Below are 15,514 nucleotides of genomic sequence, written 5' to 3'. Positions count from 1 at the left end.
ATATATTTTACTTATTTCAGTTCGCAGACGCCTCGTGCTGTCTGGGACTCGGTTAATCTCCCACCAAGGACGGCCGCGACATCTGGCGCGCACGTTTGCCGAGTGTGTGTGTGTGTGTGTGTGTGTGTGTGTGTGTGTGTGTGTGTGTGTGTGTGTGTGCGCGCATTACAGGGATTTGTAGGGTGAGCCCCACGCGCGCAGTCAGTCAGTCAGTCAGTCGACATTTTCCTGACGACGTTATGCTGTCAAAGGAGAGTGTCTGCACTGTACAAAATAACGTCACCAAAACTACCAAATGATGCCAAATACTATGAAAAAAATTACTTTGTTTTGAATGATAATTTGACAGAAAAAAATACTGCTTCAGGTTCAAAGACCATAAAATGATGTGAAATACCGCATAAACTAGTTAGTATACTAAAATTGTGCATAAATAATACGTTGTGAATTATTTTTAGACACCATGCAAAACGCGAAACAAAAATCTACAAACCTTGACAAGATGCAGTACAATTAGTTGAGAATGTTTTTTTTTTTTTTTGACAATGTAAACACTTTTTTTTTAAATTACAAAACTATGTGGTACTAAAGTAGTTTGTCCTTTAAAACCACAAAACAATGACAAAATACTACCAACTACTTCACAGAAACTAGTCTGATTTTGGACAAGAAGCGGGACACGCCCTGGACTGGTTGCGAGCCAATCACAGTTTGACCAACAACCACGCACAGACAATTTAGACAATTACAGCAATTTCAATTGTACGGAACAAGGAATTAATTTGCCGGCACAGGGTCGAACGGTGGCAGTCACTGATAAGGTCCAGCAGTCGGAGCCACCGCGAAAAAAGCTCGCAGTGTTGCATTCCTCACTTTGTAATGCGCTTGGACACCAACTACAGGACTGGGGTGGAACTGCATCACCCTTGCCATTTATGATTTGCGCCAGATGCGTTGCAGATCGTTTGGGCTAATTTCCCCCGTGGGTGGGATTCACGTGGCGCCATCCCGCCTCTTTTGGAAACAAGACCGACACCTGAGAGTCTTGCCCAGGCAGTGTTGCCGTGGTGACTGCTGTCACTCAACCTCTGTGTTTCCGAGGAGTGTCTCACACACACACATTTAGAACACCGTTACACGGCCCATACGCGCTGAGTCATTACCACCTGTGAGAGTGTGTAGGGGGGTGGGGGGAAAAAAAAAACAGGAGCACTGCAAATAGAAGCAGCCGGGACGGCGCTGAAAATAAACCTGTACAATTCCAAAGCAGAGGACAACAAAGCGGCACAGCAGCAGGCATTCAGTTCACTGGAACGCCTCGTCACTCATGTATAGACACCATGGCGGCCTGCGATGGGACTGGGTGGGTTCGATAGTGACGTTGAATGCCGAAAACCATGAGGTGCATAAGACTTCACTGAAACTGTTTTCGGTGAATGCAGCAGAAACTAGTTCCCGTGTATTTATTGACGACGAGAGTACCTGCTCCCGTTCAGAACGCATTGAACGGCGCTTCACAGTGCTGATGGACGATGACCCCAAGCGTACTGCGAAAGCAACTCAGGCGAAGGAGTGGAACGCTATGCAAATGAGGGAGTCGATCACCCGACTTAAATCCAACTGAGCATGCGTTTCACTTGCTGAAGACAAAACTGAAGGGAAAATGCCCCGAGAATGTCGAGAATCACCAGGGATGAAATCCAATGTCTGGTGAAGTTTATGCGTTCCAGACTTCAGGCTTCAGTTAACGGCATGAAATGATTTACAAATAAATATTTAAATGTGAAAGTTTGATTCATGAGTGTCTAAATATTCGGGGAGGCATATAACTCAAATGACATTTCACCGCTGCTATTCTTCTAGCTCTTCATCAAACCAAACCTCAATCCTGCAATTTCACGCGATTCTGGACCCAACCCAGATGAAATCAGATTTTAGAAATTAAGTTTTATGATCCTGTTCTTAATCATCAAAAGCAATCCTGTCAGATTTTACCAGACACCTGACATAGCCTCGTTCAGTCAACAATAAAACGGACAATTTGTTTATTTCAGCACTCAAACCATGTTTAAAAAAAAAAAAAGTTATATGGCTGTTGTGATTATGATTCACCACGTGGCTCTATAAAAGCACATATTAAACCAAGAACAAAAACGGATGACCCACATGATAATCTCATCCCATCATCATCATCATCATCATCATCAAATGCTGCTGGTGCGTGAACGCTGGCCCGATTTCATCACCACGGCAACCACCGCGGGACAAGGGGGCGTTCCTGTTCATGGCGTGGAATAAACACACAGTATTTAAAAAAAAAAAAACAGGAGTCCGTTTAATCCGCGTGGGAGTCGTTTTCATGAGAAAACAGTGTTCGGATGACAACTTTTCGTGCTGTAACACGACACATACGCTTACCCTCCCCACGGAACAGGTGACGGTGCAACGGGTATTTATTTATATCCCCGCGCCCCCCCCCCGCGACGGCTCGTGTTGTGTCCACTCACCTCGATCCATTTCTGCGCCTCCAGGCAGGCGGGCTCCGGGCGGCTCGCCTCCGCCGACTCCAGCCGGACGTCGCGATCCGCAGGCGGGCTGGCCATCGCCGGGTAGGCCGATCCGTGCGTGGGACTCCCGGTGGTGGACACTCGCGTAGTGTTGTGATGTGGGCGCTCCCAGCAATGTTATCTTGCACCACGCGGGGACGGTCCTTGGAAATCGGCAGCCTCCCGCGACGACCCTCCACGATGCCACCCGAAAAAGAGAATGCTTGTCCTACGCAGGGGACGGGCGCGCGCGCGGCGTTGGTGGTGGTGGACGCTGTCCTCCGCCAATAGCGGTGCGGGCGCGCGCACGTGGAGGCGGAGACGCGTACGCAGGAATCTGCCCTGTGCAAGGGGGCGTACCAATGCGTTATTTCACATTTGTGTCACTTTGACGGTCCATGACTTTGGCTAAATGAAAGAAAACTTAAATTACGTATATGGTAAAGTAATAATTTACTAAATACCTGACCAAGATGGCCGCGGTCAAACAGCCTCGGCTGACATTGCCGGAGCCCGACTGAAAAATGAAAAAAATGGAGTGGACCCCCTCTATTCGTGCCGGACGTGGACCGAGCCAGCCCGCGAATAGTGGAAATTCGAGTAGAATTTAAATCGATCATAAAACAGCCTGACAAAAAAATTCTCCTAAAAATTCTTGGAAGGGAAATAAAACGAGTTGACTGTTAAATTTTGTACAGGCCGGTTTCATGAGTTTATAGTTTTGAAATACTCATGTAGACTAAAGTTCAAAAGAAATGTCTGATTTTTACTGATTCATATTCATGTAATTTTTTTAACATGATTATATTTCTTTGACCAGACAGGTGATAACAAATTTCAAGTGTGGATGGAACACTACCTGTGCCTTTTTTATTATTATTTTTTTTTAAACAGTTATGAAAACAGCTCATAAAAAGAAAAAGTCAGTGATGGCCTTCGACTGTATCACATATTTTCAAGACCTCTGAACAGCACATTTAAGGATTAGGTGTCATTTTATGGATAATCAAATCCTTCAATTCCAAAGAAATGATGGCTCGCAGATATCTCGCTACATGCAATTCCAACACCAATGTGCATTTCATTTCCCCTTCTTGTAATCACTTGCACCACCATCACAAATCAAAAGCACTTTATTTGTGTCAGTAACAGCCACACCATCAGTGCAATAAACACCGCATCACACCTAACTGTGCAAAGTAAAGCAAATCAACTACATTGCACTCTTCAAATGCGGTCCACTATGTGAACAAATGCATTTTTAAAGCTACATTGAGGCTGTGAGGAGCGTCACATCAACCAATTAGCAGCGAGAGGCATCTAAACGGTCCCAAAAGTTTTTTTTTTCCTTTCACACAGCGCCCATTTGCGTTCTCAATGGTCCGCAAAGCATTCAAAGCGTAACAAATACGTACAAAGACAAGTGCTTGTTCAAAAAAAAAAAAAGCGGCAGCGGAATCTGTTTGTTCACATCTGAGGAGGAGACAATTGCAAACGCTTTCTGCTCTCGTCTAGAAACAGTTGTGCTAAAAGTTTGCGATATGAAGTGTATAACCTACAGAATACGTGTGTGCTGAGTGAACACAATACTTGCTTGACAGTGCCCCAAAAATGCTGATAAATGTGTTTGTGGTTGACATTTAGTCCTGGGAGAGAATTTAACCACGACACAGAGCCACAGCGGAGAAGCGAACTTCGCCTAGTCCTCGCTCCACAAAGCCTCGGCACACTTTGGCAGCATCCTGGACGTGAATTGGCGGGAGGGGGAAAAACAAAAAGTTTCATGCTATGAGGCATTCAAGTACAGTGGCACCTTGATTTGTAGTTTTGAGAAACGAGAAATTGGTCATTTACATTTTTTTTTTTTTTGGTATTGAGTTACCAGGGCTCGATGGTAGTATCTTTTCACATGCAAAAGATCTTCAGAAAAAGAGTGCTTCCTTTAAGTTATTCATTTCAACTGGGAGGGGCAACCAATGAAACATCTAACAAGGTGTATGAAACCAAACCACATAACTTACCCAAGTTTGCTTGCAAATTACGGAACCACTTTGAGTTGCACTTTTATGTACAAATGGTGCTGTAAAAATAAAGCTTGATCGATTGATATCCTCCAGTATGCTTTGATTAACTAAAATACTGTTGAGCCTCATCTGTTTTGGGACTTTGCTGGGGAGGTTCCGTTCCAAATGGAGTGTCATTTGGAAAGAAATCTAATTTCCGTACCGTTACAAGGGTCTCATCTTTGGTGGCGCCGTGGTTCAGGGGGCCGTTCATCTTCCCGTCTTGAGAGCAAAAAGAGAGAGACGAGACTTTAGGAACAAACCAAAGTGTGGCATTTCCTCAAAAGTGGCCTGCTTTGTCTCGAATTTCTTTCATGAACAGCTCTACAGGTGTCGCGTCTCCCCCGTGTAAGCAGTGCGGATGGCAATCAAGACATCTACGGCCAGCAGAGGGCGCCATTTGAGGACATGCAGAAAATAAAGTCAGATTTTCCTCACCAAATTCAAGAAGCTGTCCGTTCACATTGACAAAGGCAATGAAGTGGAAGTTGACCTTATCGGCTTCGGGCTGCCGGATTTAAAATGACATCATTTCATTCATTTATTCGTCAATATTTCTATAAGTGAAAAAAAAATTTCTGCGTGCAAGTCAACTTACCCTACACTGTCCCTGAGCAGCAACCTCATTGTGAGCATCATGGATAGCCTGGACAAAGGATCTTACTATTAAAATAAACAACTTGCAATGGCACAAATTAAGGGTAATAGTTGAACAATGTTGGACCCCAGAACAATCTGGACACAAGATTTAGCAGCGTGGTGGTCTGTGGGTCCCCCAAGTGGACATTAAATGCATGTACATGTGGAAACATGAACAGACTTGAACGTTTCACACCAAGTGCTACAGCACTGCACTGAAAAGAAAAAAAAAGGAAAAAAAGCATTTTTTTTTTTTTTTAGGTCTCGTAGTACCACCATGACGACCAACATTGAAATCTAGTGAGTAAGAGGCTCAAGTTAATCAAAAACGAGATTTTTCTTTCCTGCTAAAAGGCACATTTGAAGTGAATGTAAGCGACCCTTTTGAACAGCAACACTATACTGTACTTAAATGTGCTGTTTGGATCGCTTCATTCTAATACGGTCCTCACCTTGTTCTTGTCCAGATGTTTGGCACGGTCATCAGCAGACATCTTGGCAGTTTCATCCAGAAATTTCTTCAGCACGGAAGCACTCTCTGAGAGCAAAAAGACCAGATTTTTTTCCTTTAAGCCGTTTTTACTCAAAGTGGTTGCCCATTTCCCCAAGGCAACTGAGACACGAACGTGGTCAACAGTTCTTGTTTGTGTGTGTGTGTGTGTGTTTCAAATAAATCAAGACTATTACCAAAGGTAAGTTTGCTTTGGTTGTTTCCCAGCGCGTGCAACAGGGCGATGGTGCCACAGGAATTGGTGGCGGTCTGCTTCAGAAAGTAAGCATCCGAGCCCCGCATCACTTTGTCTGCCTGCTTTTGTCTGAAAGAGTCATGCTGAGACACGCAACAAAATAATGAAAAAAAAATGGACAATGGCAAATTCCATGTGCAGCATAACACATTACATGCAAAACCTGGGTAATTTCTTGCAACACTCAAGATGATAGTGTAAATTTGTGGAATCATTTTTGAAAATGTGTAGTTCAATTGCACATTAAAAAAGATTGTTCTGGATAATATATGAACCATGCATAAAGAAATTATTGTGAAGTTTTCGTGTTAGCTTGAATCTGAGGACAAATTTCGTGAAACTTTTTTTTTAAATACGTTTTTCTCTGCATAATTTATCAATTACAACCTGTAAAATGACCTTTGGGTGGCGCTTTGAAGGATTAATTTAATTTAATATATATATATATATATATATATATAAATACTTGTTTGTGTTACCAGTAGTTGAATGTGTGTGTCATATTTGATACATTTATGTTGCACCATGTTTTTATTTTACCTTTTAAAAACCAACACTAACTTTACATTGTGTGTAAAATGACGACATCCAGATCGATTTCTTGCTTGTAAAAATTAAGATTTTTTTTTTAATTTGTAATGTCAAGTCCATAGAATGACTTAATCATCCAATTTCATTTTACAAACCCAACTATAAAATGTTATTATGTACAAGTCTACTGCAATGCATTCATTTATTGCTTGTGTTCGTTAAAACAAACAAATGGGAAGAGGACCTTGTAATGGCAATTATATTTTTTCGTCATGAAACCACAAATGAGCTATTTATTTTTAATTGCTAATCTCATAAAACGAGTTTGAAATGAAATGTAGGTGAATTTGGGATGCTCTTGTGGGGTTAATTTAGGGTTTAGAGGACTAACAAAACATTGGGGGAAGGCGGGGTGGGGAGATGGGGAGGGTTAATCCATTGTTGGTGTCCAGGCTTTGTCCCCGAATCCCCCTTTGGTCCCTACATCAACTGATGACTCATCACCATTGTAATCAGCATCCGCTACCTCTGCAAACTCAGCATCACCACACCCCAACAGAGGCATGCGGCCTGGATCACTGCCACACCCCAACATTTTCCCCTCCCCACCCCAAAATTTTACATTAAAAAAAATAAAAAACATTTACTTTCCATTCTACAATTCAATCTCCTCTCTAAATTACCTCTTTAGTGATTGGGAAGAGCAGCATGAGGGCACAACACGGCTTTGGGACGGCGGACAGCTGCTCGGCCTCCAAGCCGAGGACGTCCACGAAACGCCAGCCCTCGCCCACGCCGACTTTACTCATCAACTGGTGAAAATAAAGAGTGAGAATGAAGTTGAATAATCATACAGAGGCGAGAAGGGCTGCTTAGTGCGGAGATGCAAGTGGTCCAGACAGACCACACCCATCGTTAGCCGGGAAGCTAACGGTGCGACGAGGGAGGATGCTGTTGATTGTCACTTTTTACAAACGACATTTTTAACCTTTTTCAGACCATAAAAGTGTCATACTCGCGTTGTACGGTCGACGAAAGGGCCCATTGTTGGCAAATGGACATTTTGGGAGCGCTTGTATAGACTTAGTGGACGTTAAAATATCGTGACTCAGCGTCTGGGGATTTTGTTTTCTTCTTTTTTTTTTTAAAGTTTGGTTACCCACCTTGTTCAGCACCTGTAAGCAAAATAGACACACACACACACAACAACAACAAATTATTCTATGGTCGCCTTGAATGACTCAAATCAAGGTGGTCGCGGTTATTTTAATTCACCTCAGGGTTGATTTCCATCGGAGTCCACTCCATGTTTAAAATGTTTTGTCGATATTTAATTCAAGAAATACTTTTATGATTTTCCAGCGTCGACAGATTCGGTAGTATTTATAGGACACGGGGCGTACCATTCAAGAGAATTCTAGAGGGGTGCTCTCACACCAACTTGATGATTTATCGCGACCGTGGTCGTCAATGATTTATTTGATTTGCCATTTTACTTTACATATTACGGCGTTAAGATGCCGATTGACAGAAGAAAGGGGTAAATGTATGATTTTGGGTAAATGGGGCAAGTTCAGGCTGGTGAAGCGGCATTCTTTCCACAATGGTGTGACGTAGCAATCAAAACCAATCACAAAATAGCTTGGAACAGCTGCGTTGACACTTTTGAACAGTGGTCCTCAACCGTTTTTCAGTGATGTACCACCTTGTAAAAGCCACGTTCCACCTAACCAGCGCAAATCATTTTTGGTTGAGGAAAAAAAAAGAGTGGTCGGACATCATTGTCTGATTTAATAAACTTTAACTCAATTTATATCGTGGTCTCTTAACAACAACAAAAAAATTAAAAAGAATTAACTTCATTCTAAAGATCTGTGCACATAAAAAACATCAACACAAAGTGTCCTCTTTTAAGATCACAGTAAAGATCTGTTTTAAAAAAGAAATAATTAACTTAATCTTCAAGCTTTCAAGTGATTGACGGATGCTGGGCAGCGTATGACACGTTGGGTTGAACCATTGTGCACTGGAGAAGACTATTAGTTTTTAGGAGAATGTAACTGAATCGCCAACTGAATATGATTTATTTTAGGAACTTAAATGTTCCCGAGATATTCATTTTCAGCTCTTTTGCTTCCTAAACTACATTTCCCAAGGTGCCTTGCGCTCACCGGGGTGTGGCGTGTCGACTCACTCACACGCCCAGAAGAGTTTTTCCGAACGGATTTCAGTTTGTCGTCCTTCTTGTCCTCCTAGTCTTCTCTTGCTTCATCTCACCGATTTTCTCCGTGCACTCACCGGGTGTGACAGCTGCAGCTCTTCGGTAAGTCGGCGTTCATCTTCGGCCAGCTGACACTGACGTGGGGCTCGAACTTCGGAAATTGTTTGTTCAAGTCTACAATTGACACTGACACTGACGTGGGGCTCGAACTTCGGAAATTGTTCAAGTCTACAATTGACACTTTTTTTTACTCCTTTTGGCAGAACGTCTTCTCAAAGAAAAAAAAACCAACCACTCCAGTAAAAATGGTGAGTTACTTTCTTGCATTTTACGCAAAAACACATTAAATACATTTAAAAAAAAATCTAACTGTATAGTTGTACAAGGTCATCATCGTGTGTAAGGAACAAGATCCGTTATATATGCAAATCTATGAGTCATGATAGTAAAAAGAAAAAAAAAAGGATCGAGACTTTCCATAACAACGCCCACTTTTTTTTCTCCGAATTACATAACATTTGAGCTGCTTTCCCCGTCTTACTGACACACTTCGCCCTCTCTAAACATTTATTTGACGCTTTATTTACTGTGTAACTGTAATTTTAGTTGATATAACGAAGCATTCATGCGGATATATATTTATCCATCACAGACAGGACATTTTAAATGGGATCTTGCTTGTTTGTGACTAAGGCGGGGATGGCTAAACCTGTGCATGTGGCCCTGCAGGACATTTTATCCAAAACTCCGAAAATATCTTCAAATCCTGGGAATGTAGCATAAAAACGAAATTTGTTAACACGGAGCCACAATTTGCGATTGCCACCCCCACCCCCTCGGTCGAAAGGTTCATACTTAGTCCTAAAGTCACTAGTTGAAGGTTGATGAAGTGTCATAGGGGCGTCAAATAAGCTTCTTTTTTGGGGAGGGAAGTTTGGTTAGAGTGACTCATATCGGCTCTTTTTCATTTTGGGTGGGGTGTGTCTGTCTGTCTGTCAGTCGTTTTTTTTTTAAACAGCCTTTTCCAGCCAGAGTGCAAAACCCAGCCTCTATCTTAAAGGAGAAGCATCCCTTTTCCTCAAAGTCAGGGTGGAGCCGCCACATTCAAATGGAGCGGTCGCCATCTGTGGCCAGCCGAGGGGGGATTCCCTTTTACTGTATCCACGGCAACAGCATAGATACAGTAATGTCCATAAACAAAAGGAGTGGGGCTGATAAGACCAGTCGGCTGTGTGTGTACATGCAGTACGTAAGGTCAACATTCCGGCAAGAGAAGCCCATTCGCCCTCTCCTCAAAGTTGTCAAAATCACGTCTCAACCCGCCCTTTGGAGAACGTACGGACAAAAAAAAAATGTTGCCACATATTTTGCTGGCAGGATGTGAAAACTGCTGAAAATGTATCCACAGAGCTTCACTTCCGCGAGTCATCTCGTGCTGAGATGTTGGTGGAACGCCCGGGAGGCGCTACCCCAGACATTACCGACGTCTAGCGGATCAAATTTCAAAAGCGCGGTGCAGAGAACGGGCAGCACGGTGCACTAGTGGTTAACATGTCTGTCTCACACTTCCGAGGCTCATGATCCACATTCTCCCTGTTGACATGCACATATTTTTTTTCATGAACCAGGAAGTGCTGTTCAGCGGCAGGAAGTAAAGGATCCTTGGGTCCTAATTTATGGCACTGACAATAAGAAATCTTAGCCAGTGAGTTTTATTGTCTTTTTGCGACCCAATAAAAACTGGTTGTGATGGCGACCCGACAATTTGCACAAGGCCGATACCGTGAATCACTTGATTGAAAACATTCCAAATCAATGTCCAGCATTCCGTTGGAAACGATCCGCATTGTGTTCGTGTCCACATATCGCTGTTCTTTGTCCCAAGAGGCATGTTGACTTTGATTAGATTTTAACTTGTGCTGCAGCTTATTTGTGAGGATAAGCACATGAACATTTTGGAATTCCTCCTGGCCGGAGAAGCACAAAATGCTCGCTTTTGTTTTTGTCGTTGTCTTTTTTTTTTGCTGAGCTTCCACATGATTTGGCGTCAGATTTGCGGCGACATTCCTGCGGTTTTGCTCTCCAAACATCTCGCCTCCGTTGGACTGAGACGCAACACAGCCGTTGAGTCATTCTTGTGGGACAATACGAGGGAGCGTATGTTCCACTCTTGTCCCATCGGCTTCGTCTATCAACGTATTGATCAGTTTGCCTTTCCTCGGCACAGGCTCATCCACGGTTAGCCATTATCAAGTGATAAGATTGTGACTTTTTCTTCAAACAGGAGCCCTTTTGTTTCAAGTGTTGAGTGAATGGCAAACTAAAAGAATGTGAATATGAGTCACCAACTGATTACTCGACCGGGCAAGTTAGTTCATTTGAAAATCGGTCTTTTTTTTGTTTGTTTTTTGTTTTTTTAAACATTTTAACACATTTCAACTTGAGGCAAAGATAATGACATTGGAATATTGCTCATTTTTTTGTGATCCTTCTTTCTGCTGTAAAATTAAGCAAATACTAAAATAAGATAAAACGGTCAAAAGTTCTGCCTGCAATTCAAATTGCAATTGGTGTGAGCATTCAGGGACCAAAAATTAAGTTATTTTAGTAGAATTGAGATCGGCCACAAATCCATATTGGGTGGGTCCTAATAATCATGCGTACTTCATACTTCTAATTTTTTTAAAATAATTTTTGATGTCTAGCATCACATATTTTTGTTCTAATATTTTAAACACTATGTATTAGGTCACAAAATAGAAAATGTATCGCGTGAAAATAATCAAATACGGGTCATACAAATGTAACACAAAGCATAAATTATAAAAGTGTTCACATTTTCTGACATAAAATCAGGTCAAATATATTAAATATGGACGATTAGGGATTAAATTTTTTTTTTAGATCAGTCCATGCTAATAATGAAAAGAAACTGATCTCGACTAGCAAACCCAATTCACTGCACTGGTGAAAACAATCGATTTCATATATCCGGATGCTGATCCTGTTGTTGTCGCCCCAGGCCAGCCGAGGAACCGTGAAAGCAAGCGCCAACTTCAACGCCAGCGCCGACGCTGAAGTTCTGTACAAGGCCATGAAAGGCCTGGGTAAGACGCTCACGCGGAGTCTCGCCTATTCCACTGATGTCAATTGACGCCTCATTTGACCACGACCGCGCTCGCGGCAAGCGTTTGCGCAAACACGGGTGAAACCCGAGAAGCGGCTCGGCAAACACCCGCTGTAATGATGAGATAAAAGGGTCAATAAAAAGTGCGGCTGCAAGAGAGACAGGCGGGCCTTTTGTTGTTAGATCATAAAGTGCAGCCGGAAACCAATCAAGAGCAGCATTTTGGACCAACTGGAGACGCTAAATGGAGATTCGGCCTACTCCATAGTCAAGTGCATTACAGTAATCCAGCCGGGATGTAACGATATAACGATGTGTCGTAAGGGTATTTTGTTGTCGTCGCAGGAACGGACGAGGAAGCTATCTTGCAGCTGCTGACGGCGCGCAGCAATGCCCAGCGTCAGCAGATCGTCACCACCTACAAGACGCTCTTTGGAAAGGTGGGACGCCGCATTGAGAACAGCTGTCGTTTGAGTCGCGCGACATGCTTTCATCAAAATACAAGGATGATGAAGAATAATCAAAATGTTGTTTATTTTTATTTTTTTAAAATATTGCGGCATTCTTCTTGTTAAATTCCAACATTATTGTAATGATTACTTTTTTTCCAGAGGAAAAAAAGTGGGGTTTTTTTTTCATTATTTTATCGTTTTATTACCCCAAACATGAAAACAAATATTTTAAATGTGTATTAATGGAAATTATGATTTTTCTTTTCTGAAAATAAGCTTTTTTTCTTGTAATATATTTTTGCACTTCTTGAGAAAATTTTACTCTTTCCTGTTTTTTTTTACATTAAAATTATTTTATTTATAAAAGTGCAACTTTTTCCTGACAAGATTACACATTTATTGCTTTTATTTCATATTTTTTCAAAGAAAAATGACCACTCCGAGAAAAATAGCTTGTATTTTCAGTAAATTGCAACTTCACGTAATACGTGTTCTCTGAAAAAAATGTGACCTTTTTTTTTCTCGTAAAATTACTTTTTTTTTTTTTTTCTCATGGGTGCAACTTTTTCCCTCAGAAGATTAGTTTTTTTTTTCTCTCCGAATGCTTTTCTTTTCTCATGAAAATGACACCTTTTATTTTTGCAAAATAGTGAGAACAAGCTTTGAAAAAGTCCCTTCAGATCATATGTCGTCTTTTCAGGATCTGATACAAGACCTGAAAGGGGAGCTCGGGGGTAAATTTGAGACGCTCATCGTGGCCCTGATGACCGCGCCCCTCGCCTACGACGTCACGTCACTTCGCAACGCCATCAAGGTACGTTGATGTCGAGTCAAAAACCGCAACGTGAAGTTTTCTGAATATTCGTTTTGTTTGGCGAGGTGGAGGGACAAGACCGAGTATGATCATCTTCAGTAGCGGGTCGTGTATTTGGTACTCAGGCCTTCAGTGGCGACTGAGTCTACCACATAAAATCCTCACTACCAAAAAGACAAATTAAAGAGCACTTACTGTACGTCCTTCGGCCTTTGAAAACGCCCTCTTTGATCACTAGGGGGCAGGCACTGATGAGAAGGTGCTGGTGGAGATTCTGGCCTCCAGGACCACTCACCAGGTGAAGGACATCGTAGCCGCCTATAGACGAGGTAACCTGCTTTGGTTTACAAGGTTCCCCCCTCACAAAATCTAAGTGCACTTCCAGTGGCCCCGGATTTGCTGAAAACACTGTGGAATATGAATGTTTTTCCTAGAATTCAAAATGACGTCTTTTAATCTGATTTGACTAAATTATGACTTTTTTCTGCAAAAAAAATTGACTTTTTTGCATTATGACAGCCCCCCCCAAAAAAAAAAAAACAATTGGTTTTGTTTTCGTTAAATTGTGACTTTTTCCATCAGCTGTGTAATTTTAATGTTCAAATTTTTTTTTCATAAAATGGAAAAAAACTTTATGAAATAAATCATTTTTCTCACCAAATTTAAATGATTTGTCTCACAAGATTGTAGGCAAAATATGAACAAATAGCAAATGAATTTACCATGTAAAATTTGCATGAGCAAAATCCTTTTTTCTGTTGCACTGCTATTTTCTGAAACCATCCTTTATTTTTCAGTGAAAAAATAGGATAAAATTGCAAATATCCTTTTTTTCACACAAAAAACGGATTTTACAAAGAAATATTTTCACTCTTAATATTATGACTACCTTTCAAGAAAATATTGCTTTTGTTTTCTGAAAAATTAGAAAATTCTTTCAAGATTTTTTTTTCTTCAACTTGATGTAAAGTGTCAAGCCTCACAGTATTACAGGCAAAATATGACTGTTTTGAAATGACTATTTTGGATATTAAAATAGCGACTGAAAAGCTGGATTTTTCGACAAAAGCCTGCTGTCTCTTTTAATATAGTGACAACAGTGTGTTTATAACAGTGTGAAGCCAGTATTCCTTCATGAAAGAATAAACTGTGTCATGTGACACATATTTAAATTTTTTTGTTTGCTTGTTTTTACCAGAGTACGATGATGATCTGGAGGAGGACGTGTCAGGAGACACCTCAGGTCACTTCAAGAGGCTCCTGGTCATCCTGCTCCAGGTCAACAACATTTCCTACTTTCTATCTTGTCTCTTCGGAGCAACTTGAATGTTGGCCCATGGAAATTGTCTTCCATTAACAGTGCTCGGTTTGCATTCATGTATTATTCAGCGTTTCAGAGATCGAATTGTGCAAGTGTATGTTCTCATCTCTTCACTCTGTCCACACAGGCCAACAGGCAGACTGGTGTCCAAGAGGCAAACATCCAGACTGATGCTGAAGTAAGCTCGTAGAATATGACAAAATATCATCATCGACTATTTGATTTGAGTCGCGCTAAGAAAAATGGTGAATTAACGTTTTTGATGATGGTTAGTTACCTGGGCAGCTCGTGAGCAATTGCTTGCCAACTGCTGTCAAACCATAACAGTAAGGAAGTGTTTGCAAATGAAATAGCTAACTGGACAACTTTAATCACAATAGAAGCATTTAAGTCAGAGCCTTGATAATATGCCAGCGCAATAACAACTTCTAATTTGCAGTTTGAAGAATTGAGGCGCTTGCAAAGTTGCAATTAAAAGACAAGATCCACCCCAGGTCTGTTAGTTAGCCAGTGATGACTCTGAGTAAACTAGAATCACTGGAACGTCAGTTACTTTACTATTAATTATTTGGCTAGCTTGTTAGTTAGCTGATTTTAATCAGCTATTTTATGTATTTTACTTTTCAGAAGAATTTTAAGTTATCTAGCGCAGGGGTCCCCAACCTTTTTTGCCCCACGGACCGGTTTAAGTCAGACAATATTTTCAGGGACCGGCATTTAAGGTGTGGCGGATTAATACAACAAAATAATATGGTATGAGCTGCATGAAAACTGTGGTGTTTTCGAAATATAATAATAAACACAAGGAGCGTCTAATCTGGTCGCAACACTCTTATCGCTCTGGTAATGTTTAATGCCTTCAAAATACGATACAACGCAAATTCAAAGTGCATGAAAATGACGACTCACCACAGCCCCGAGCTTGATTTTCTGCAATCAGACAGTACCATCTCGGGGTAATAGGAGACAATGACACCTCAAGTGTGTGGTTTATGTCCAGTCTACTTCGTAATTTTGTTTTAGTCGCTGTTGCTGCAGAAACTCCACCTCACAC

At 41.5% G+C, this 15,514-nt stretch overlaps 3 protein-coding genes across 15 annotated transcripts in view; 1 reads left to right on the top strand and 2 right to left on the bottom strand.

The window, feature by feature from the left end:
- The window catches only part of LOC109511319 (LIM and calponin homology domains-containing protein 1-like), a 26,515-nt gene extending 23,384 nt beyond the window's left edge, over nucleotides 1-3,131 (bottom strand). For 3 of the 13 annotated variants that reach the window (XM_019862308.1, XM_019862311.1, XM_019862313.1), the window contains exon 1: nucleotides 2,508-3,125. In XM_019862308.1, the coding sequence (XP_019717867.1) occupies nucleotides 2,508-2,603 (96 nt within the window). In that variant the 5' untranslated portion in view covers nucleotides 2,604-3,125. Of the gene's footprint in view, nucleotides 1-2,507 lie in introns of all 13 variants that reach the window. The other 10 variants (XM_019862306.1, XM_019862310.1, XR_002167294.1 and 7 more) reach the window with 9 other exon arrangements.
- A 530-nt stretch (nucleotides 3,132-3,661) lies between these two features.
- uchl1 (ubiquitin carboxyl-terminal esterase L1 (ubiquitin thiolesterase)) lies at nucleotides 3,662-7,913 on the bottom strand. Its single transcript, XM_019862319.1, has 9 exons — nucleotides 7,801-7,913; nucleotides 7,689-7,700; nucleotides 7,209-7,337; nucleotides 5,936-6,077; nucleotides 5,701-5,786; nucleotides 5,208-5,255; nucleotides 5,048-5,117; nucleotides 4,773-4,831; nucleotides 3,662-4,288 (listed from the first exon to the last, which is right to left on the bottom strand). The coding sequence occupies exons 1-9, from the start codon at nucleotides 7,831-7,833 to the stop codon at nucleotides 4,205-4,207; spliced, it is 663 nt and encodes a 220-aa protein (XP_019717878.1). The 5' UTR covers nucleotides 7,834-7,913; the 3' UTR covers nucleotides 3,662-4,204.
- A 757-nt stretch (nucleotides 7,914-8,670) lies between these two features.
- Nucleotides 8,671-15,514, top strand: part of anxa5b (annexin A5b) — an 8,885-nt gene continuing 2,041 nt past the window's right edge. The window contains exons 1-8 of the mRNA XM_019862321.1: nucleotides 8,671-8,848; nucleotides 9,010-9,054; nucleotides 11,769-11,853; nucleotides 12,219-12,313; nucleotides 13,026-13,139; nucleotides 13,378-13,468; nucleotides 14,338-14,417; nucleotides 14,588-14,638. Of these exons, the coding sequence (XP_019717880.1) occupies nucleotides 9,052-9,054; nucleotides 11,769-11,853; nucleotides 12,219-12,313; nucleotides 13,026-13,139; nucleotides 13,378-13,468; nucleotides 14,338-14,417; nucleotides 14,588-14,638 (519 nt within the window). The 5' untranslated portion in view covers nucleotides 8,671-8,848; nucleotides 9,010-9,051. The remainder of the gene's footprint in view (nucleotides 8,849-9,009; nucleotides 9,055-11,768; nucleotides 11,854-12,218; nucleotides 12,314-13,025; nucleotides 13,140-13,377; nucleotides 13,469-14,337; nucleotides 14,418-14,587; nucleotides 14,639-15,514) is intronic.

Source organism: Hippocampus comes, unplaced genomic scaffold (genome assembly GCF_001891065.2).
Source record: "Hippocampus comes isolate QL1 unplaced genomic scaffold, H_comes_QL1_v1.1 scaffold7, whole genome shotgun sequence".
Classification (NCBI taxonomy): domain Eukaryota; kingdom Metazoa; phylum Chordata; class Actinopteri; order Syngnathiformes; family Syngnathidae; genus Hippocampus; species Hippocampus comes.
The sequence above is the reverse complement of the archived record's forward strand: the minus strand, read 5'-3'. Positions and strand labels throughout refer to the sequence as shown.

What these genes read in the sequence shown, in the direction of transcription:
- uchl1 (XM_019862319.1), bottom strand. Translation starts at nt 7,833, where the DNA reads ATGGAGTGGACTCCGATGGAAATCAACCCTGAG. An exon ending in CCAAAGCAAACTTACCTTTG is followed by an intron (nt 5,787 to 5,935) that starts GTAATAGTCTTG and finishes TTTTGCTCTCAG; the next exon opens with AGAGTGCTTCCGTGCTGAAG. An exon ending in AAGATGAGACCCTTGTAACG is followed by an intron (nt 4,289 to 4,772) that starts GTACGGAAATTA and finishes ATTCACGTCCAG; the next exon opens with GATGCTGCCAAAGTGTGCCG.